Here is a 22,440-nt window from a genome sequence, read left to right on the forward strand (position 1 = left end):
GAGCAGGGAGCCTGATGCGGGACTCGATCCCGGGACTCCAGGATCATGACCTGGGCCGAAGGCAGTCGCTTAACCAACTGAGCCACCCAGGCGCCCAACAGCTTTATATTTTCCACTGAACTTCTCAGGGCTGTCGTTTTTCAGACTAGCTTTTCGTTGCTGAAAAAAGAAACATTCATGAATAAAATTCTTAAAAATAGAACAGAAGTCTATATAATGAAAGTCTCTTTCACGTCACAAAAGTTCTGACCTTTTCTCCATTTATATATATGTTTCAGTATATATATGTATTCTTTTTTAATACAGTTGGGACCAAATTATTCACTCTGTTCATAACTTGGTTCACATAACAGTATTTCAAGATTTTTCTCTGATGAGCACACGCAGATCTAGTCTTGAATTTCAGTGGCTCTGTGGATTCCACTGTATGGCTGGTCTCTAATTGAATCAGTCCCTTGTTATATTCAAGCAGATTTTTTGCAGCCTTTTGCCGTAACGAACACAAATCCATGTGCATGTGCATGAGTAGCTCTGACACAATAAGGTTTGAGGAGTGGAATTGCTGAGTGAGAGGACTGTTTCCAGTTTTCCCAAACTGCCCTCCCAAAGCTTTCTTATTTGCACTTCCACCAGCAGCATATGGTAGAGTCTCTTTCTTTGCAGCCTCTTCCATGCTTTTAAAATTCTTGAGTATGCTCTCATGCATTTATGATCTTTGCTGAGCGTAAGTTACAAAATATTTCAAGAACTTCTTAGATCACAGAGGGATGCTGTTTGGTTGATGGTTTGGTTGGTTGTTTTTGTTTCGTTTTACGTTTTTTTGTTGTTGTTTATTTTTTATGGCAAATTTGATGAAATCTTAGAAACCATTTGGAAAATGCTGCATTGAAAGGACGTTAAATTATTGACTTTGAAGCTCTGTTGGGAACAGGAGAAAAAGCATGCTGGACAAGAAATTCATAGGAAAGGAATATAAGTAGAATATTATTTTAAATTATGTCCAAAAAACACCCTTCTTACAAATTTCATTACAACAGCTCTACATACTAATGTTTCCGGGACAACCACTGTTCTGGAGAATGTGAAGAGATAATTTGTATCAGTGTCAGTGGTGTTTATACTTTGTGTGCTAACTTGACTGTCAGGAGTTCCGGGTTGTCTTGACTGCAGATTTGCTGGAGAGCCTTGGGCAAAGTCAATTAGTCCCCGAGGGCTGGGCTGATTATTCCTTTTTGTGTGTTTGTTTGTTTGTTTCAGTATAGAACTGGGCTAATGCCTTCACCTAAATTATCCAAATTAATCTTAGGTAATTTAAAAACTAGATAAATATTTTAATAATTATACTGAAATTACAATGTTTCCAGTCCATCAGTGGTGATAAAGTATTTTAACACTATTTATTATTGCAGACAAGCATGAAGCTAAATTAAAAGGAGTAATATACTTCCAAGCCATTGAAGAAGTGTATTATGATCACCTCAAGAACGCTAATAAGGTAAACACTGATTTTCAGATTTTTGTCCTTTGAATGCATAATTAAGTTGGGAAAAAGATGTTTTTTGAACTCCAAGCAATTTCGATTTGTTGTTCTGACATAACTGATATAATCATAATGGTTCTAGAAAAGCGAACATAGAAGTAATTAATGCAGCTGATCTTTTGTGGGGAAAAAAAAGTCATGGTGAAGTGAGAAAATCTTCTGGTCATATTAATTTAGAAGACCCTGTTAAGTGACTTTTTGTGAGGTTCTAAGAAGGAGCTACTCCTTGGTTATAAGGAGGAATCTTAGTAAGGCTAAGAATAAGAGCTGTCACTTATCGAGCACCCACTATCAGCTAGTTACCCGGCTAGAGCTTTACCTACAAAGTAGCTGCTAAGAAGATTGATTGGTGAGCTCTCTGTGTGGTATTCCTTGTGCAGAAAGTTTGGAAAGACAGTCGATCTTGAGAAAGGTGTTGGAGGTGGGGTTATACTATTGCAGTAGTAAAACCAATTTAGAGTTCTATAAATTAGAACTTTTAAAGAGGAAGAAGCCCTCACATATGTCTGTGTCATTTAATTTCAGGATGTTTGTTTTACATTCTTTTCCTTTTTTGATTTTTAGAGTCCTAATCCATTACTCACCTTTAGTGTCAAGACGCACGACAGAATCTACTACATGGTTGCGCCGTCGCCAGAAGCCATGCGGATCTGGATGGATGTTATAGTTACTGGGGCGGAAGGTTACACGCACTTCTTGTTGTAGTGAATAACAGTCTACTTCAGGGCTGACTGCAATAATCTCTTACAAGAATGAAGCCATATTCAATCCCAGATGGAAAGACCCAACAGACCCATCCCTCTCACTGTGTATACTCAGAACTCCTTTTATATTAATAGAAAGTCATTTATAAAAGAGAAAAAAGGGGTTTAAATTCAAAGCTGGATGATAAATAGCGAAAGGATTGAAGCACCTATGAGAAAAAAAAAAACACTGTTTTAGTAAATAGCATCACTTATAGGAATATTTCTTATAAACTATTTTTATCGATTGTTTACTTTGGTGAAATAAACTGAATGGTTTACAAAATGTATGTACTTGGAAATATGAAATTATTTTAGCACCCCAGTTATTGGCATTGACATTATTGGTTATCAACTGGTATTTTAAAAAGCATTTTGCTGAAGGTTATTTTATAAATAGAAGCAAATAAGGGTTTGGAGGGGAATATATTTTAGGAGGAGTTTTGCCCTAATTATTAAGTACTGCACCTAAACCAAAGACTTGATATGACTTCTGTTTAATAGTGGTAGTTTCAGGTGATGAACCGCATTTAGTGTTACTCTACATTTTAAAATGGTACTTTGATGCCATCAACTGTCTAGAAAGTTGACTCTGAAGAGTTACCACTGGTATAAGCTACTGTACATAGAAAGCAAATCACTTTTTGTAAAAGAAGAAAAAACAAAAAGTTGTGTGTTTTAGACAGAAGCCATCTTATTAGACATTCTGTCTCTTTGAGCAATTTAAAATAAGGAGAATATTTCATATTTTGCTAAAGATTCCTCCATTCCCAGTGCTGAGAATAAAGGTAGCCAGCAGCCGATTTCCTTTAGATTGTCTGTTTCCTCTTTTTTGTAGAACACACCTGTTAATTGCAGCCTCACGTGCCATAATGATGAAATCAGAGCTCTGTTTTCACCAAAGAACAGACCAATTAAAATACTTATTTACAGAAGTAGCATAGTTCTATAAAAAGGAAAATGAACTTCGACTTAATGTTCTTTGTAATGTACTATTTTATTATGTATTTCTTTACATTTAGCCTTTGTTTTTTAGAGTTAAATTAATTTTTGTTGAATGAAATGACTTCAGGCAAGTCTCTTTTATAACAGTTTTTCAAATGACTTTATCCTGGTTTGTCATGTTGTGTGTATTTGCAAGTATAAACATACTCTTTCCTAAAAGTTGGCAAATGAATAGAAGTAGGAAATAATGGCTTTGCTTACTAGTACAGGGTGAAATGATTAGATTGGAAGTGTCCGTAAAATCTTTGTCAGGCCTGACGGGGTACAATTTTTAAAACTTTGCAGTGTGGTTTGTATACATGTATACATGTTGCCAATAATAAGTTTTTGCAACTGGATAACACATGATTTTACTTGAACAGTGGAGGACAAAGTCACGATTGCAAAAGACATTTTTATAATATGTTTTTTCAGAGATCACCCCAAACCCGTAACGATCTAAAAGAGTGAAATGCAATTGCTAAAATTTTGTTGGTTAATGTAAAGATGTAACTTGTCTGTACTGTACTTTATAGGATTATAAAGATATTCTAATCAGCATTATATCTTGCATGATGTAGTAAACCTTTTAAAATGTGTGTTAAAATATGTTGAGTATGGATTAAAATGTTGACCAGATTTCACATTTGAAAATAAACTCATCTCTCATTAGGAGGTTACCTATTGGTGACATGACAGGGGATGGATTAATCAGCAAAAGTCAATTGTGAATCTCCACAAAAGTTGTTGTGTGCTAACATTATGATTTGTAGTTTTATAAATTGAAGTAATTCTAAGTCTCTCTGGTCACATTCCTGTTGCTGACAAAGTGAGATAACCCCTGACAAATTTGACATCTTACTGTCTTTTTGCAAAGATGCAGTTATTACTGGGGATTGCAAGGACTGTGCTTATTTCTCTGGCAGGGAAAAACTCATGTAGGTGTGAATTAAGGGCTTTACTTGATAGCGACCTCATTTGTCTTCCTGGGCTAAGGCAGCAGGTTTCAGAGAGAGAAATGGCCCTGAACAATATGTCCTATCACTCCTGTTAGTGAGGGCAACATTGACAGTGGGTATGGAAACAGATTAGTTTATTTCAAGCCCATCACTGTGGGTAAAAGCATCTTCACCTGATCTAGCCAGTTTTTCCTGATTTGTTATACTGATAAGGGTGGATAGAGAAAACAGTCCTTGTATGACACTTTTCCCATTATGGAGACAAGGCAGTTTTTTTGTTTGTTTGTTTGTTTTTTCATTTTGCTGCACATAAAATGCAAGATCTGCAAAAATAAAGGGAGAGAAGAAGGACAGGAATGATTGAGAATATTTGCAATTATTCAAAAACCACAGTGAGAAATGTTGATTATTAAGATATAAGGGATAGTGAAGTGATGTGCTTTGTGTATCACCTTACCGATTTAGGTCCTTTGTAGTCTACAACGGGCCTAATGGAGAACTGGCAAAATAGCTCACCAGCTTTTGGAGTGCCACCTGAAATCAAGCAGCCCTGCTTGCTATCTATTTCTGGCACTACACCACTCAAGAAAGATCTATTTAATTTTTATTTAACTAACTTTTTCAGTATGTTCCAATAAGACAGGTTCTCAGGACTCCAAAGATAGGCTGGATTCACTGTATCCAAACTTTGCCTTTAACTCTAGCATCAATCATTGCTCCACAATTTATGACCAACATAGTAAAGTGGCTTTACTTAAGTATTATACCAACCACAGTAGCCTGAAGTAGAAAAAAAGATCTTACTTGTTGATGCTTGACACCCCCAGGATTAATTTGAAGGGTGCCAGAGCTAGAATTCAGAAACCCTTGTACAATTTATTCAACCATTTTTCTATTATTGACTTCCATTTTTTCTTCTGCTTCCTTCTAAAAATGGTGATGTAGCTGATAGTATGCCTCCTTATGAACTAGTGTTGTTTTCTACAGGAGAGTCACAAACTGGGGCCACTGGGTCAAGGACATTGAAAATGATGCATATTTTAAATCCTAATAGGTGTGGTGAGATTACCTGACAGAAAAGTTTAGCAATTAACCTCCCACCAACCCTACACGAGTGCCAGTTTCCCAGCATCCTTGCCTATAGTTGCTCTTTTTAATTTTTGCGAATCTGATGCGTGAGAAAAATAACGTTATTTTTTCAACGCACATTTTTCAATTAGTGAAGTTGAACATCTTTACATATGAACTGCCTATTCACAGCCATCGACCAATTCTATTAAATTATAGGTTTTTTCCCTTATTTCTAGGAGCAGGCTGAATAGAAGTATTATTGTTCTGTTATCTGTGCTGTAAAATCAGTTTTTCTAGACTCTCATTTGACTCAAGATGACTTTTGCCATTCAAAAAGTTGAAATACATACACATTTTTATTTTTTATGATTTTGTTTCATATCTTGCTTAAGAAAGTCCCTTCTTTCCCCAAACTCTGAAATATGCTCAGTGTATTTAAATCCTCTCAATTTTATTCTTCCGTTGAGATCGTTTATCTACTGGGATTTATTTTTGCACATAACATAAGGCAGGGGACGGAATAATTCAAAAATTCAGTTGTCAGGCATACAAAGAGCTAGAGCAAAAAACGAAGGAGCCGTGAGTAGGTCCACTCCGGGTATTTCTGCAAGCAGGATTAAGGTCAGATCTTGGAAGCATTTCCGGTAAGGCTTAAAACTGTCGGGGCGGGAGAGCGATTTGTAATGCAAGCAGCCTAGCTAGCTAGCATCTTATGCTTTCGCTCCCTAGTGTCCTCAGGATGATGAGACGGTTTCCTATCTAGGAACGTTGGATACGGGTTCTCTCGGCGCCTCCAGCCACGGAATATCTATCTGCCCATTGAAAAAGTCGCCTAATGAAGTCACTCAAAACATTCCGAAGCATCAAAGGCAAAAACTGAAAGAATCAACTGTCCAATAGCGAGAGGAGGGCCAGCGCGACGACGCTCTGCGCATGTGCGCTCTCTGGTGACACTCGCCCGGGGTGCTCTTTAGCAAGTCCGGGCTTCCGGCTGGCGGCGCACGCGCAGCCTCAGTTATTGTGCACTGAGCGACTGTGGGTCAGCTCGGTGCTCAGGGGCCGCTGGGAAGATGGCCGGAGTGGGCATGGCGGCTCTGGGCGCTTGGGTGCCTTGTCGGAGGTGGAACAAAGCGGCAGTCTTCGGCTTCCACCGTGGCCTCACCGCGTTACTCGCAAGGAAGCCCAAGGGGACGCCGCTGTGGCTCCCAGGTGAGTGTCCGAAAGGCGGGAGAAGTACGCGTTCTTTCGAACATCGGGTTCAGTCCGTTCCTGTCTAGTGCGTTTTTGGCGCCCTATTTCAAAATGCTCTTCTCCCATTCTCAGTACCCCAGTTTTAGGCGCTTTCAACAATTCTGGTGAAGGCAGTAAGAAGACCTCTTCCTGGCCCCCGGGTATCCTGCACAGCCCGGGCCCTTGCTGGCGTTTTCCGCTCTGCAGTTTTAAGGATTCTACTCCCTGCCTGCCTCCCCGCGTTAAGCGCCAACCCTAGGAAATATTAAGATGGGCGTTTATTAGTTGCTTTTTCTTTCCTTTTTCTTCGGGTCTAAGGGGTTTACAAATCTTGACTCTGTTAGGATGCTTAGACCTGCCTTTGTTTCACTTGAGGGAATTTACGGTATGAACTTTTTTGTTGTTGCAAAAGTGTAGACGCCGCCATCAAGCCTAATTTCTAATTTTGCCTTCTCGATGCTCCCTGCTCAGTGAAAACCATAATCATTACTCAACAAAGGAAACTAGAATTTGGACCAAAAATGAGAGCATCTGAATGTTTTCTTTATCTTGTCTTTGATTCTTCCTCATACCGCCCTACCCTCAGTAAATATAGTCTTTCTGAATTGTGTCTTTTTATTCTCCGGTTTTGTTGTTTACACCTTTGCCATACAAGCTGTCAGGTGCACTGTGCTTGGAATAGAAACGTCATTGCTGATACCCTTTGTTTTAGTTAAAATTTTTAAATGTATATAATCGGTTTAACTTACATTTAATTGTATACAACCTAAAGGCTTGTTATATGTAAGTTCCTCTATCCAAGTATGGTATGTCAGTTCATTAACTAGATTGTAATACTCTTTCATCTATTTGGCACATCATTGAGGACTTAACGCATCAGCCTTTGAGCTAATCGTTGTAGTATAATAAGATCATTTATGGGTGTAATGTTAAGAACCTGTCCACTTACAACTCACCAGAATGAAGTAAATTGTAATTGTCTCCAGAAGAAATTCCTGTTTTGGGAAGTAATATCAAGAAGAGGATAGGAGGGATTTTTTGAGTGCTGAGCTAAGGAAATGGGAGGTTGACATTTTTGCAAATACAGTTTACCAACCAACGTAACTGGCCCCTACTAGCCCCTGGTTTTCGCTAAAAGTTTTAAATCTGGCATATTTCACTATACACTGAAACTTTGAAACACATATGTAATAAGGATAGCTTTACGCCTTCAATTCAGTTTTTAAAAATTCAACTTCTCAGGCTCCCTGGATGGCTCAGTTGATAGAGTGTAGGACTCTTGACCTCAGGTTCGTGAAGTAGAGCCTACTTTAAAAAAAAAAACAAACTCAAATCCAAAATGAAGGATGCTTTTATCAACTCACGTGGAGGGGGCCGAGATGTTTTCATTGGCCACAGTAAAGGAGAGGAAGGTTTCATTTACTATAGTCCAGAAAAAGACTGTAAGGAAATACACATTTTTGTTTTTAGATTTATTTATTTATTGAGAGAGAAAGCACGAGTGTGTGTGTGCGCGCGCGCGCGCGGCTGGGGGCGGGGGAGGGAGAGAGAGAATCCCAAGCGGACTCTGCGCTCTTCACCGAGCCGATGCGGAGCTTCATCTCACACCCAAGATCATGACCTGGGCAGAAATCAAGAGTTGGACGCTTAACCAAGTGAGCCGCCCAGGCACCCCACAAACCTAATTTCTCTGGAAGGAGGAGGTGGGATTATAAATGACTTAATGTTCTTTAAATATCTTTTTACTTTTTTTTAAGAGCAAGTATAGATTTTATGGTAGGAAAAAACTTCAAAAACAATGAAACAATGAGTAACCTTGTAAAGTTTGCCAATTGTACTGTTGTACTTAAATTGCCTGAAGATCTGTGTAGCATTCACAAAAAGCCAACCAACAAATAAAACACATAGTGATTGCAGAGCCCTATGAGAAATCTTTTTCCAAAATGGTACTATTATGAATTATTCAAGGTCACTTGTAAAGAAACTGCTCACTGAAGCCATCCCAGCTGATAGAGTCATGATTGGCTCTTACCATGGCCCATGATTCTGTGGGTGGCAAGGGAGCCAGTGGTAAAAGTGGCACACCAGCACCCCCACCTTTGGAACAGTTTCTCAAGGGCAGACCGGACTTGTTTCTCCCCCTCCCTGCCAAAAAGTAGAGGATGTGAAACTCCTCAAACATTGAAAAAATTAAAAAAATCTCACAAGAGAAGGCTAAAACTAGTGTAGAGAAATCTGAACGTTGATTGATACTATTTAGGACAGATGATACAGCAGCAACAGGAAAACATTTTTTACAAGTCTTTATCTTTTATTGCCTTGAAATTTCCTCCTCATTGCATATTTTGGAAGAATCAAGATTGGACCTTGCTCAAAGGCACTGATATTGATATGAGTTCAGAAAATACCATGCATAGGCTTGTGATTTTAGTACTTCAAGTCTTTTTGTTTTTCCTCTTAAATGGAAGTAGTTTTGACATCAATTTGACAAGTTAAGAAAGCTAAGATTGAAAATACACAATTGACCCTTGAACAACATGCGTCTGACTGCAAAGGTCCACTTATACATTGTTTTTTTTTTAATAAATATAGTACACTACTGTAAATGTATTTTCAATATGATTCTCTTAACATTTTCTTTTCCCTAGCCTACTTTGTTGTAAGAATATGATATGTAATATATACGACATACAAAATATGTGTTAATCAACTCTTTATGTCATCGGTAAGGCCTCCAATCAACAGTAGGCTATTAGTTAAGTTTTTGGGGAGTCAAAAATTTCACGCAGATTTTCGACTATGTGGGGGGTTAGCACCCCAACCCTCATGTTGTTCAAGGGTCAATTGTATATGGTTTTCCAAAAACAGTATTTGTGAACTGTAGTTTATGTTTTGTGTACTTTGTTTAGCTTGCAGACAAAAGACATCAGTCTCTTTCCTTAGTCGACCAGACCTTCCAAACCTGGCTTATAAGAAGCTAAAAGGCAAAAGTCCAGGAGTTATCTTCATCCCTGGCTATATTTCTAATATGAATGGTACAAAAGCATTGGCGATTGAAGAGTTTTGCAAATCTCTAGGTCACGCCTGTATAAGGTAGGAACAATGCATTTCAGAGAAAATACTACTACCATTTAGCATGGCAACAGAGAATTATTTCTGCTCTAACCAATTAAAGCAAATGCCAGTGTTTTTATGGATTAACTTATTTTAATGGTCTGTAAACTTTAACCTTGTGATTTAGGGCTATCATAAATGCAACCTTTAAAAGACCTTTTTTAATGGTCTTTGTGCCACACTGACAATGCTGGCAGGAAAGGAAACTACTGGTAACTAAACTCTGAATAGAATAATCCAACATGACAGCAAACCAATAATAGTAGTTGGCTTTCTTGTAATGTCTTATAATTATATTGTGGTTTTCCATTGGGGACTTAAAGGCTTTTATTTGGCCACTCTTAATAACTCTACTTTTAAAATATGTATTTAAGAATATTGTATATTTTTCATGTCTCTTACCTAGGATCTTTTAAGTTCTCATTTCCCATCCTCTTCCTATTGAGCCCATTCTTCCCCTTGGTTTTAAGTGTAGTCTATAACTCCTAAATTTATTTCTCTGGCTTCGTATTTTCATTGGCTTTCCATGCCCCTATAAAAAAATAAGGTATTCGAAAATTAGTATTGTATAATTCACCTTTCCACTGAGGTTTCTCTTTCCCCTCACTCTTGTAGGTGAATATGTAGAAGCATAAATAGAGAGGATATGTGTTGTTTAACCAAAATTTGGTATCACAGTTCCTAGTATTTCATACTGATAATTATTTTAGTAAAACAGTGTGCTTACATTGTTGTTATTGGGTTTGTTTACCTGTAACAATCATTTATATAATATAATTATATATAATATAATTATACTATATATAATATAATATAATTATATATATAATATATATATAATTTGCCAGAAGAGATAGTATGGTTTAGTAGAAAGAACACTGGCCTGGGATTCAAGAAGTATAGGTACTAGAATCAGTTCCAGCAATAACTGTGACAAGGTGAGTCAGCTGATAAACACTGGACCTGTTTTCTTCATCATAAAAAAGGGGCAGGTTGAGCTAAAGATGGTTTCTGAATCCTTTCTATCACTAACAGCCCAAAAATGTATTCATCTAAATTGTTAGTAGTTTCACTAACATTCACTCAGTGGGTCTAGAAAATACATCTTTCAGAAATAAGATAGTAAATAAATTTTAAAAACAAAACTTTAGATTTTATTCAGTATATTAGCCGAGATTATGTCAACTATATGGATTTAGTGTTACTCCTTTTATCATATTAACTGAGTGGTTTTATTTTCATGCTCAGAACTTTTAAAAATCTGCACTGACTTAACTGTTATTCTGAAGACTGGACTATCTTTTCCAAGTAGACTTTCTAGTACTGTTGCTGGGTACTGTAAAATACGCAGCGAATTCTAAAACATGGCCATTGTTCTTAAGATCAGGTTGGGGAAACACAAGATAAAATACATATGAGAAATTGAGCAAAAATACTCATCAGAATGTGATTGTGTCAAAAGAACAGTATACTTAATTGCACAAAGTGAGAGAAAACTGAGGATTGAAGTGGATAAAAAATACTTCATAAAGGCACACTGAAGGGTAGTTCAGATGTGGGTAAGAAGGAAGAGCTATACAGGAAGGAGCACTACCCGGATCAAAGCATGATAATATCAGAAAAATTGCCATCGTTCTTTTTGTCCCCAAAAGAATTTGAATCAAGAAATCGCCATTTTACTGGTTCTTGAATTTAAATTGAGACTATGAGCACTGTAACCAGTTCCTATCTCCCTATAAGGCATGAAATCTCTAGGTTTTCTGCATTTTGGATACATATGAAATACATTTTTTAAAGGTAAATAAACATGATTGAATTATAATGTATACAGACCATTAAGTGGTACTGTGTTAAAACATAGCCTAAATATATTTTATAAACCTTATAGAAGTATAGCCCTTCACTACAAAGTTTTAATTCGACCAAATTCCTTTTTATTTGCTTTTATCAAACTTGATTGCAATCTAATCACTATTAACTATTGATTGCATTTTAGCTTGTTATAGGAGATTTTATCTTTTATTTATACTCCAGTTCCTCAATTTATTTTTGTTGTGTTTTTGGCTGTAAGATCTTGGATCTTGAAGAAATAGTTAGTTTTGTATATTGTACAAGAAGTGGTACATATGGCTATAGGAAAATGGTTTCTTGATGTCCTGTCACCATGCCTAACATAAGATTGAGTCAGAGCTCAGGAATGTAGCACATGGCATTAGGGCTGGTATTCTCTCATAGTTATTTGTCATAAAATATTTAATTGTAGATTTGGGGATATGTCCCAGAGTGTTGAGGCTGCTAGAACAGTGGTGTGTTGCTGTGTTTTAAAGTCCTAAACAGCTGAATATGTTTGAATTGTCTCCGTGCCTTCATTAGGGTTCAACAAGAGTGAACTGTATTTTTTACTTATACCTTTTAAAGATTTTATTTTTATTATTTATTTGACAGAGAGACACAGCGAGAGAGGGAACACAAGCAGGGGGAGTGGGAGAGGGAGAAGCAGGCTCCCCGCAGAGCAGGGAGCCCGATGTGGGACTTGATCCCAGGACCCTGGGATCATGACCCGAGCCGAAGGCAGTCGCTTAACCGACTGAGCCACCCAGGCGCCCTTTACTTACACCTTTTAGTGTCACTAAATGTTTACATTTCCCTCTTTGGAGGGACTCCACATGTATTCTGCATCTGCATCATATATTTAGAAGGCAGCTGTAAAAGATGCCTGATTGCCCAGTAGAGATGCCTGATTGCCCACCAGGGGAGGAAGAAGGAGGATTGGCTGGTGTCTTCCCTCTTCTCTTGGGTCTGTCTGCCATGTTCCCTGGATTGCGAGTAGTAATAACTGATGGAGACTTCAGCAGCAGCCTTGTTACACAATTCCCATGGGTCCCAAATCATTTCACTTTATACCTGAAGAAAATGTTTATTTCTTCTTTCTCCATGACTTATAAATTCCTAAGAAAATGTTATATGCTATATATCTCATATATTCTTACATGTACACTAAAAACACTAGGATTAGTTTTCACCAGATTTGAAGAGTAAGCAAAACATGAAAGCTTCAAATTTGAATAAAGTGATTCTTTTGACTTTTATCTTCCACTTTTATTTATTTAGTATGTGTTGTGATAGTCAGTGTATGAGGCTTACATGCCTCACCTCTGTGAAGAATGCAGAGACAAACCAAGAATGGTGTTCCCCGTGAGGATCTGTCAGTCTCACAGCGATGACAAGGCGCACTACACACACAAACTGTCTTACAGAGCAGGTTGTAAAAAATTGATTGTAACTGCTAAAAATGAATTCTATATAAGTTTCATGAGGTAGAGATTTTTTCTTCAGCTTTTCTGGGAAGTTTTTCCAGCAAAAAAAAGGTTCATTTGGACTAAGCTTTAAGAGTATATGAGCTGTGAAGGTGAAAGGAGAAGGTACTCCAGGTGAAGAGTATAGTATGAGGCATGAAACAGGACAGAAAGCAAGAGCCAGTTGAGTAACAGCAAGTTGATCAGCTTGGCCAACGTGGCAGTTGCCTCCGATGAAATGATAAAAGGTTGATCCAAGATGACCAGAAGCTAATGGTCTATAAAAACAGGCTGACATGCTAAATGTTTATGTTGTATGTCACAGGGAACCACTGAAGTTTATGCCATGTCAATATAATGTTGCAGAAAAAAAACCTGACAAATAAAAGTGGATCCGTTTGGAGAGAGAGAGTCATAAAAACACAGGAGGCTACTCTGCTAGGCCGGTTTTGTAGCATGATACTGGTCTTACCAAATTGCAGAGAGAGATGAATGAGGAGAAATGAGAGGGAGTGAGCGAGGATGGGGGGGGCAGCGTTCTGGAAAAAACAGATTTGAATAAAACGGTCTGCTCTTGAAGAACTGACATGGTCAGACAAACATTTGAAACTTGATTACAACATAATACAGAAAGTGTTGAGTGAGTACATACAAAAGAAAGTGACTGATGGGAGTAAGCGGGGCATGTATGTCAAAGAAAGTGCCTCAAAGGAAGTGCCTTGACTTAATGAGTAGGAGTTTGGGTGGGGAAGGAAGGCTTTCCAGGCAGTGGGACTGCATGCAAAGGCTCAGCATTACGAAAGGGCTTACCCAGGCACTGGGGTTTAAGGCAATCTGCAGGTGTGGTATGATACTTCATGATCTGTTGAACTGAGGCCTTGAAGGAGAGGGAGAATGTACAGATCACACAGACTTTGAGCCTGGAGAACTAGAAAGTTGGAAAGAGAAGCAGACTAACAGGATGAGCTGGTGTTCATAAATTTGATTTGCCTCTTTCTCTTTCATTAATTTAGTAAATACTAAGCATGTACCATATGCAAAGTACTGATCTAGGCACTGGGAAAGCAGTGGTGAACAAAATAGTCCGGGCCCAAATGGTGCTTCCATTCCAGTGTGGGAGACAGACCACAGTCACGTTTCTTATATGTCAAGTAGCAGTATCTGCCATGAAGAAAATAAAGCAGGGTTAGGAATTCGAGAATGATGAAAGAAGCACAATTTTGGATTGAGTTGGTCACAGAAGGCATCGCTGGGGATGTAACATTGGAGCCTGAGGCCTGAATGAAGTGAGGGAGCGAGCAAAGTGGATATCTGGGGGTGTAGAGAGAGCAGCTGATGTAAAAATCCCAAGGCACAAACATGGGTGGTGTATTCCATTAACTTCAAGAAGGCGGGTGAAGATATAGTTGGGAGGGAGGCAACAGGAAGAAACGAGATCAGAGAGGTAGTCAGAGGCTGCGGGATGGTAAGGACCTTCATAGTTTATTTAAAGATTATAGAAAGCTTTTGGAGGGTTTGTGCAAGACATGATTTTTGCTTTAAAAGGATCACTGACGACATGGGAAAGAGACTACAAGGGTAGGAAAGGCAGGCAGGAGACAGGTGGAGACTGTCACGCTGGTCCAGGCAGAGGAGATAGTGACGTGGAGCCGCCACTGGTGGCGGGGAAGGTGAGAGAGTTAGTGGATGGAGGCGATATTTGAAGGTTATGCCAGTAGGGTCTGCTGAAATACGTATTGACCTCAGTGTTTTATCTTAATATATTTTAAGCATTGTAATAATGATAAATGTGCTGTCTTCCTTAAAAATCAGAGAAACAAACATAGATAGATATCTAGATATAGATTTGTTTTCCCTTTCTCTAGGTTTGATTACTCCGGAGTTGGAAATTCAGATGGCAACTTACAAGAATGCACAGTGGGAAGATGGAGAAAAGATGTTCTTTCTATAATTGATGACTTAGCTGAAGGGCCACAGGTGGCTGTTTTTGTTAAATATGATTATTAACTAACCTCATGATTTTTGAGCTCTTTCTTTAGCTATGAAAATTTAGTAGTTTAAATGTTTAACCATCACTTTTGGTATTTGATTTAAAATTGTTCTATTGTTTTCACTTTCTCGTAAAATGTAAGTAAGCTTTTTACTTTTCACTGCAATCATAATTTTAATTCTACTTTGTGCCAAATATTAAAAGTCTGGGAGCTAATGGACGTAGAAGAAAAAAAGTACATACATAAATTACTCAATCCACTTACAGAAAAGAAAATTCCTCTTTAAAAATATGAATTTTTATTTTTAGATACTAGTTGGATCTAGCCTTGGTGGATGGCTTATGTTTCATGCTGCAATCGCAAGGCCACAGAAGGTTGTTGCCCTTATTGGTGTAGCAGCAGCTGTAGATGGCCTCGTGACACAGTTCGGTCAGCTTCCTGTTGAGGTAAGTCACAAGCAACCTCAACATATATCTCCTGTCGTTCTCCTGCTCCCTCTGTCTTTGAATATTCATTCATGTGTCATCTGTCCTTTGACTTCCTATGCTGGCTCATCTTTTGCCTTAGCTGCCTTTTTGTATATAATCTCTGCCTTCTTTAACTAATTGGTCTCTTGTTCAAGGTTTCCTTTTTTTCACAGCCTCTTCAAATCATTCTCCCACATATTTGAGCCACGTTAATGAAAACACACTTTAAATTTCTTTTTTTTTGCAACATTTTCTTTATTAATCACATTTACTTAACTTATCATACATTGTGATCTCTTTTTGTACCTCTTATTCTTATTTTTGGCATATGGGAAATAGTACTTATTCTTATGATCATGTTAGACTTGGCTCATCAATTATGAAACTTTTTTTTTTTAAGCCTGAAAGCAGTCTCAGAGCCTTTCTCAGTGGAGCTCTCCAAGTACACATTATCAGTGGATCAGAATTAGCACACAGGAGATGAGATTTGCCATTCCTCTCTTAGACACCTAGTTGGCATTATTTTCTACTGCTAATTCTCACTTAAAAAAAAAAAAAAAGTGCTTTTCATTACTAGCATGCCCTTTCAGCAAATCATGGTTGAAATGAGGTTTCTGAAATGAATGAAGGTAATTTATTTGTTACACTTCATTATTGGACATATGTTTAAGCACTTCAGTTGTCTGCAGGGGTAAAGAAATCATGGGTCATAGCTGTTTATTTTTGTATATTTTGTTACTGTTTTGCAACCAGTTGAGTTCTCTGCATGTCTTTTTCCTAAGGATCTAGATGTCACCTGTGGGACTATGATCCTGGTAGGACTGAGGCACAGAAAATTTAAGAAAAACAGTCGAGTAGTGGTTCAAAAAGTGTTGTCCCAAGGCCAGCAGTGTCAGCATCACCTGAGAAGTTGTTAGAAATGCATGTTCCTGAGCTTTCCCCGAGACACTGGGAGCGCGGCCCAGTGATTTGTTTTAACAAGCCCCTCCAGTGAAGTTGGAGAACCACTGCTCTAGAGAGTGGACGAGCACATGGAGGAGGAAAGGAAATAAAAAGGAGGAAGAGAGCACATGTAGTTTTGAATAGTAGAGTATGGTTGACTTTGCTTCAAGTTCTGCATGGATACATACCAGTGCCATATATTACCTGTTCTAAGCTTATTTCTCAGTCCACATTCTTCTCAGCTTCTTAAGAAATGGCATTTTCTGGGGGCGCCTGGGTGGCTCAGTCATTTAGCGTCTGCCTTCGGTTCAGGTCGTGATCCCAGGGTTCTGGGATCGAGCCCCGCATCGGGCTCCCTGCTCAGCGGGAAGCCTGCTTCTCCCTCTCCCACTCCCCCTGCTTGTGTTCCCTCTCTTGCTGTGTCTCTCTCTGTCAAATAAAATCGTTAAAAAAAAAAAGAAAGAAAAGAAAGGGCATTGTCTGCATATGCAGGTTCTATGTCATTTCCTCTGAGGGCTGAAATTACAAAGCTGGTCTTCTTTGTACTTACCTCCTATTTCTGATTTTTTGTTTGTTTGTTTTCTTAGTTGTTTTTCATACATAGTTGCTCAATGTTCTCATGCTGCTAAATTCTCCTACCATTGCATCTTTCTGCATATAAACTTTGAACCCTTTACCCCATCCTCTAACTCAATTAAATAGTGTTTCTCCTGGTAGGAAATTATTTCAAGAGCATAGCAGATTGGGAAGGAGGTGATTAAATAATTTTTTCGTTGTTGTGATGGTAAATGACAGGATCTTTGTACATTTCTTTTTTTGTGTGTCTATCCCCATCACTCAGGGAGGATATGGTAGATATCCCCTAAGTGACTGAGAAGATCTATAGCCTGCAAGTCAGGGCATGTCTTTGCGAATCCTAAATCAGACCAGCAAATGGTTGTTAATAGAAGCATGTTAATTTAAAAGCATATGTAAGGGAAGAGCAGGGACACTAAGACCACTGTCTCTTCACAGAAGCAACTAGCTCTAACAATGGCAAGGCAGTGAAAGTGGTGATTTTTACTATCATCTTTAGCCCGGGCATTGTTAACACTCAGCATTGCTTATTGTGTCGGAACTGACTCTAATGATGTCTCCTTCTTTGAACACTAGAGGCCATCAGACAGGATGCACAGCTGTTTGGAACACAAGCTTCTCAACCACATCGCCTTGCTGTGGTTTCTTCTAGCTGTATGACTTAGTGTAGAGTGTACATTTTCTTCGGTTAATGGTGTTTTTTGCTATTTCTGAACTTTTTGTTTTTGAGGGTTCAGTTACATATAACATTCTGTGAAGGGCAGTTTGTTCTTCAGATGGACAGTATTCATTCAATTCGATGGCAGGTAACAGCTGGGTGGGGGACGGGGATACTTAAAATGCAGCTGTTCTTAATTACGTCTCAGTAATTACCGCCGGTTCCACTTCATCCAATAACCAGTGAAACTAAGTTCTAATTACTGAAATTAGAAATTTAGTAATTATCCTGAGTACTTTGAGGATCACTGAATATCATTTTTGGCCTAAATATTCAGTTCCCATGTTTTAATGAAGAAAATGCCTTGATATTAATATAGATTCATATATCTTATAGTTTTTAGAATTTCATTAATTTCAAATCACTTGAAGACATGTTTAGGAGTATAGCTTTCAGATACACAGCTTTTTCACTGAATCAGTAAATCGTTTTGCAATTTTAAAAAATACATTAAAATGCCTAAATACATAGATTATATCATACATATTTTACTGTTTAAATTCTTGCTTTCCTTTCATATTTGCAGTAAATTAACATATTTTAAACATGGAAAAATCATACTATCTTCACTGAATATTTATTTATTTATTATTTTTAAGATTTTATTTATTTATTTGAGAGAGAAAGAATGAGAGAGAGAGCATGGGGGTTGGGAGGGTCAGAGGGAGAAGCAGACTCCCTGCTGAGCAGGGAGCCCGATGCAGGACTTGATCCCAGGACTCCAGGATCATGACCTGAGCCGAAGGCAGTTGCTTAACCAACTGAGCCACCCAGGCGCCCCTCTTCACTGAAAGTTTAAATACAAAAATTTTCAATATATTATATTTGGTTTTTCTTTCCTTATATTTTTCCTTATTTTTGATAAGATGTCCACCCGTTTTTCTAGTCAGAAATGCCCTTAATATGATACGGTTGCAAGAGCCTTAAAAATATTTACATCTTGATATATTAGTTAAAGTTCTGATAATATTTCCAAATAATTTATTATATACAGATAAATCTTTGTGCTCAAGATGTTCATGGAAGTACCCAACAGTGTGGAAATAGTTAATTAGCATAGATCCGGTATAATGGACTACTGTGCAACCTTTGAAAACTTCATAGAATTTTTTTAAAACCCAGATATTATATAGACATACAGCAATGTAGAAAACTCTATATGAATGTGTAATAGATATCCATTTTACGTATTACATATATAAAACCAAATACATGGAGAAAAATACTGGAAGGAAATGAGCCAGAATATTAATGGTTGTTGTATCCAAGAGGTGGGATTATGTGTGATTAATTCTTTTTATAATTTCTATATTTCCCATGTTTTCTGTGATGAGTATACATTACTTTAATTAGAAAAAATTTTTAAGGGGTGCCTGGGTGGCTCAGTCGGTTAAGTGTCTGCCTTCGGCTCAGGTCATGATCCCAGGGTCCTGGGATCCCAGGATCCTGCTCAGTGGGGAGCCTGCTTCTCCCCCTCCCTCTGCCCTTCCCCTGCTGTGCTGTCTCTCTCTCTCTCTCTCTCTCAAATAAATAAATAAAATCTTTAAAAAAAATTGTTTAAGACAAATTATAATCTAAAAAGTAAAAATTCTTCAAGAATCAAAAGATACCCAGTGTTTCATCTTAAGGGAATAAGTGTGGAAATGATTTCCTTGTTCAGTTTTCAGGAAGTATTTGGAAGACTTCATTGTCTTCCAAAACAACACATTTTTTTCTCATTCCCTAGGACTCTGGAGGGCAAAAACAGTGCTTTTTTTTGTAACATTTAACTTGAAATTCTTTTTCTTTTTTAAGATTTTATTCATGTGAGAGAGAGTGAGCAAGAGAGAGAGAGCACAAGCAGGGGGAGAGGCAGAGTGAGAGAGAGAAGCAGACTCTCCACTGAGCTGGGAGTCTGACACGGGGCTTAATCCCAGGACCCCAGGATCATGACCTTAACCGACTGAGCCACCCAGGCACCCCTAGCCTGAAATTCTATGTTTGATTGTGCCAGAGTAACTACTGTCTTATTTTTCATTTTTAGTTCTAGGCTTGATTCTTTTCTCCCCTTATTCCATCCCTATTTTAGTAACTTCACGTATAGACACTTCCAGTTTTGTGCTTTTGAAATCTAAACAATTGTTATTCCTACGATTTGGTTTTATATATTATGAATGATTTTCTCCCCTTCGTTTTCCCTTTCATTTGGGGTGAAGCAGCACCTGATTTAAGATGTTACCTGATGAAGCTAAATCTAAGTTTGAATCCTAGCTATGAGAGTTGTTACCTTTCAGTTTTAAACGTGAAATTTAACTTCTCTAGGCTCTAATACCCTCTTTTGTAAAAATGCAATAACAATTTTTATCCGGATCTTATGAGATACTGTGTATAAAGTGCCTGTCACAGTACCTTGCATAGTGTTTAATTATTGATAATTAGCATTATTACATTTTTATCTCTTTTTTTTCCTCTTCTAGGACTGCTTTTCTTAGACTGTTTAAGACTATTGTGTGTGTTAGTGTTGCATACATTTATTTTCCTCATTTTCCCCAATAGGTCAAAAAGGAAGTAGAGATGAAAGGCGTGTGGGCCATGCCATCAAGGTACAGTGAAGAAGGAATTTATCACATTCAGTATAGTTTCATTAAGGAAGCCGAACACCACTGCTTGTTACATAGCCCTATCCCAGTGAACTGCCCCATACGATTGCTCCATGGCATGAAAGATGACATCATGCCTTGGCATACATCCATACAGGTTGCTGACCGAGTGGTCAGCACAGATGTAGATGTCATCCTCCGGAAACATAGTGATCACCGAATGAAGGAAAAAGCGGACATTCAACTCCTTGTCTACACTATTGATGACTTAATTGATAAGCTTTCAACTGTAGTTAACTAGAATCACATTTTTAGTTGGTATATAAACTCATGGATCCAGAAGATTGGCAGAGGGATAACAAATGAAAGACCCCCATACTTAGGTTTTTTTTCCTCTTGTCTCTACTTTGTAAATATCACACGAGTTACTTATTTAATGATGTATACAAATGATACAAATTGTGAAGAAAGTACAAGCTGCTGTTTGGAAAATTTTCTCCTTCCTTCAATCCTTGACTTTTTTTAATAGAAGTATAGTTGACACACCAGTGTTATGTAATAGTTTCAGATGTACAACATAGTGATTGAACAGCTCTATATGTTATGCTCCGCTCACCACAAATGTACCTGCTACCTGTACTGTGTGGCGCTATTACAGTACCATTGACTCTATTCCCTGTGCGCTAGGTTTCATCTCTGCGACTTACTCATTCTGTAGCTGGAAGCCTGGACCTCCCACTCCCCTTCACTTATTTTGGTCCCTCCCCCCCACCTCCTCCCTCTGACAGCCACCAGTTTGTTCTCTGTATATATGGGTCTGTTTCTGCTTTGTTTGTTTATTTTGCTTTTTAGGTTCCACATATAAGTGAAATCATATCATATTTGTCTTTCTCTGTCAGACTTATTTCACTTAATCTAATACCCTCTAGGTCTATCCATGTTGCACTTTTTTTTTTTTAATTAAAATATTTCTTTTTTATTCAAGAGATGTTTACCTGCTAAATGCTTATGTTAACCGGGACAGCTCTTAATTGTGTTCTCTTCTACTTAGAATTGTTAATAAAGCTGGAATTTTTTGTCTTTTGTTTGGTGTTGGTCATACACGGAGATTTGTAAAATTGCTTCTGATTTTAAAATGCAGTTCACAAAATATAGGACAGTGAAAAAATCTGAAATGATCAGAAAAAGGTCTGAAGCATAATAAAGTTCAAAAAGTAAGGCTGTCACTTTATATATTCTATTCTGCATGTTATATTTGAACTTAAGGTTATCCTTTTTTAAAGGCTCAAAACTTTACAGTAATAGAAAGGAAATACATCATTTCTAAATGTTGGCTTATATGTCATTTAAATGGGGGGACTTGATCTTAATGATGTAGTATATTCTAAAGAGGCAGTTAATTTTTATATATTATTGCCTGCCTGCAGAAACATTCCTTTTCTATTAATATGTGCATTAAGTACAAATAGCCAGGTGACTGTCATCTATGTCAGAGGGCTTTCTGAAGTGCAGAGATAGTAAGAAAATATGAAATGCAATTATTACATAGGTGTTTTTTTTTTGTTTTTTTTTTTTTTGTTTTTTTTTTAAAGATTTTTTTTATTTATTTGAGAGAGAGAGAATGAGAGAGCAAACACATGAGAGGGGGGAGGGTCAGAGGGAGAAGCAGACTCCCTGCCGAGCAGGGAGCCCGATGCGGGACTCGATCCAGGGACTCCAGGATCATGACCTGAGCCGAAGGCAGTCGCTCAACCAACTGAGCCACCCAGGCGCCCATACATAGGTGTTTTTTGAGAACTAAAATGGACTTGTACAGTAGTGAGCCTTGATATTACTGAGTTGGTGTCTTTCAGCTTTTAAGTTTTGTTGGACTTTATTTAGCCTGCTTAAGTTATGTCTGTCAAGGTAAAACAAATTGAAAACATATATAGAGAGAAAATCATTGGAATAAAATTCCTGTGCCAAAGAAAGCTAACATAGCTTTCTGAGGCTTAGCCTCAGAGAGACCAGCTTACAAGGTGAGCCCTTGGCTGGTGTCTGGGAACTTGGCTTTTAGGAGGTTTCCACCATTCCCAGAACAGGTGAAAGTGGCTCATTTTGCCTAAACTGTATGAACAGTATGGTTTGTGCTGAACACCTTTCCCTCTGGGAGTCTGGAACTGTGATAGGTGCCAGGCAGAGGCTGCCTAAGTGGCCAGCTCCCAGTACCTGGACACTGAATCGCACAAGC

General features: G+C 38.0%; 2 protein-coding genes across 16 annotated transcripts in view; both read left to right on the forward strand.

Moving 5' to 3' along the window:
* Window positions 1-3,906, forward strand: part of PHLDB2 (pleckstrin homology like domain family B member 2) — a 105,619-nt gene extending 101,713 nt beyond the window's left edge. For all 15 annotated transcript variants that reach the window (XM_078065877.1, XM_078065871.1, XM_078065922.1 and 12 more), the window contains 2 exons: window positions 1,410-1,495; window positions 2,105-3,906. In XM_078065877.1, coding sequence (XP_077922003.1) covers window positions 1,410-1,495; window positions 2,105-2,245 — 227 coding nt within the window. In that variant the 3' untranslated portion in view covers window positions 2,246-3,906. The remainder of the gene's footprint in view (window positions 1-1,409; window positions 1,496-2,104) is intronic.
* Window positions 3,907-5,974: 2,068 nt separating this feature from the next.
* On the forward strand, window positions 5,975-21,294 carry ABHD10 (abhydrolase domain containing 10, depalmitoylase). Its single transcript, XM_036066585.2, has 5 exons — window positions 5,975-6,506; window positions 9,437-9,620; window positions 14,803-14,914; window positions 15,237-15,374; window positions 20,167-21,294. Exons 1-5 carry the CDS (start codon window positions 6,368-6,370, stop codon window positions 20,509-20,511), a joined length of 918 nt encoding a protein of 305 aa, XP_035922478.1. The 5' UTR covers window positions 5,975-6,367; the 3' UTR covers window positions 20,512-21,294.
* Window positions 21,295-22,440: the final 1,146 nt, after the last annotated feature.

The sequence above is a fragment of the Halichoerus grypus genome, chromosome 1, assembly GCF_964656455.1.
Source record: "Halichoerus grypus chromosome 1, mHalGry1.hap1.1, whole genome shotgun sequence".
Classification (NCBI taxonomy): Eukaryota; Metazoa; Chordata; class Mammalia; order Carnivora; family Phocidae; genus Halichoerus; species Halichoerus grypus.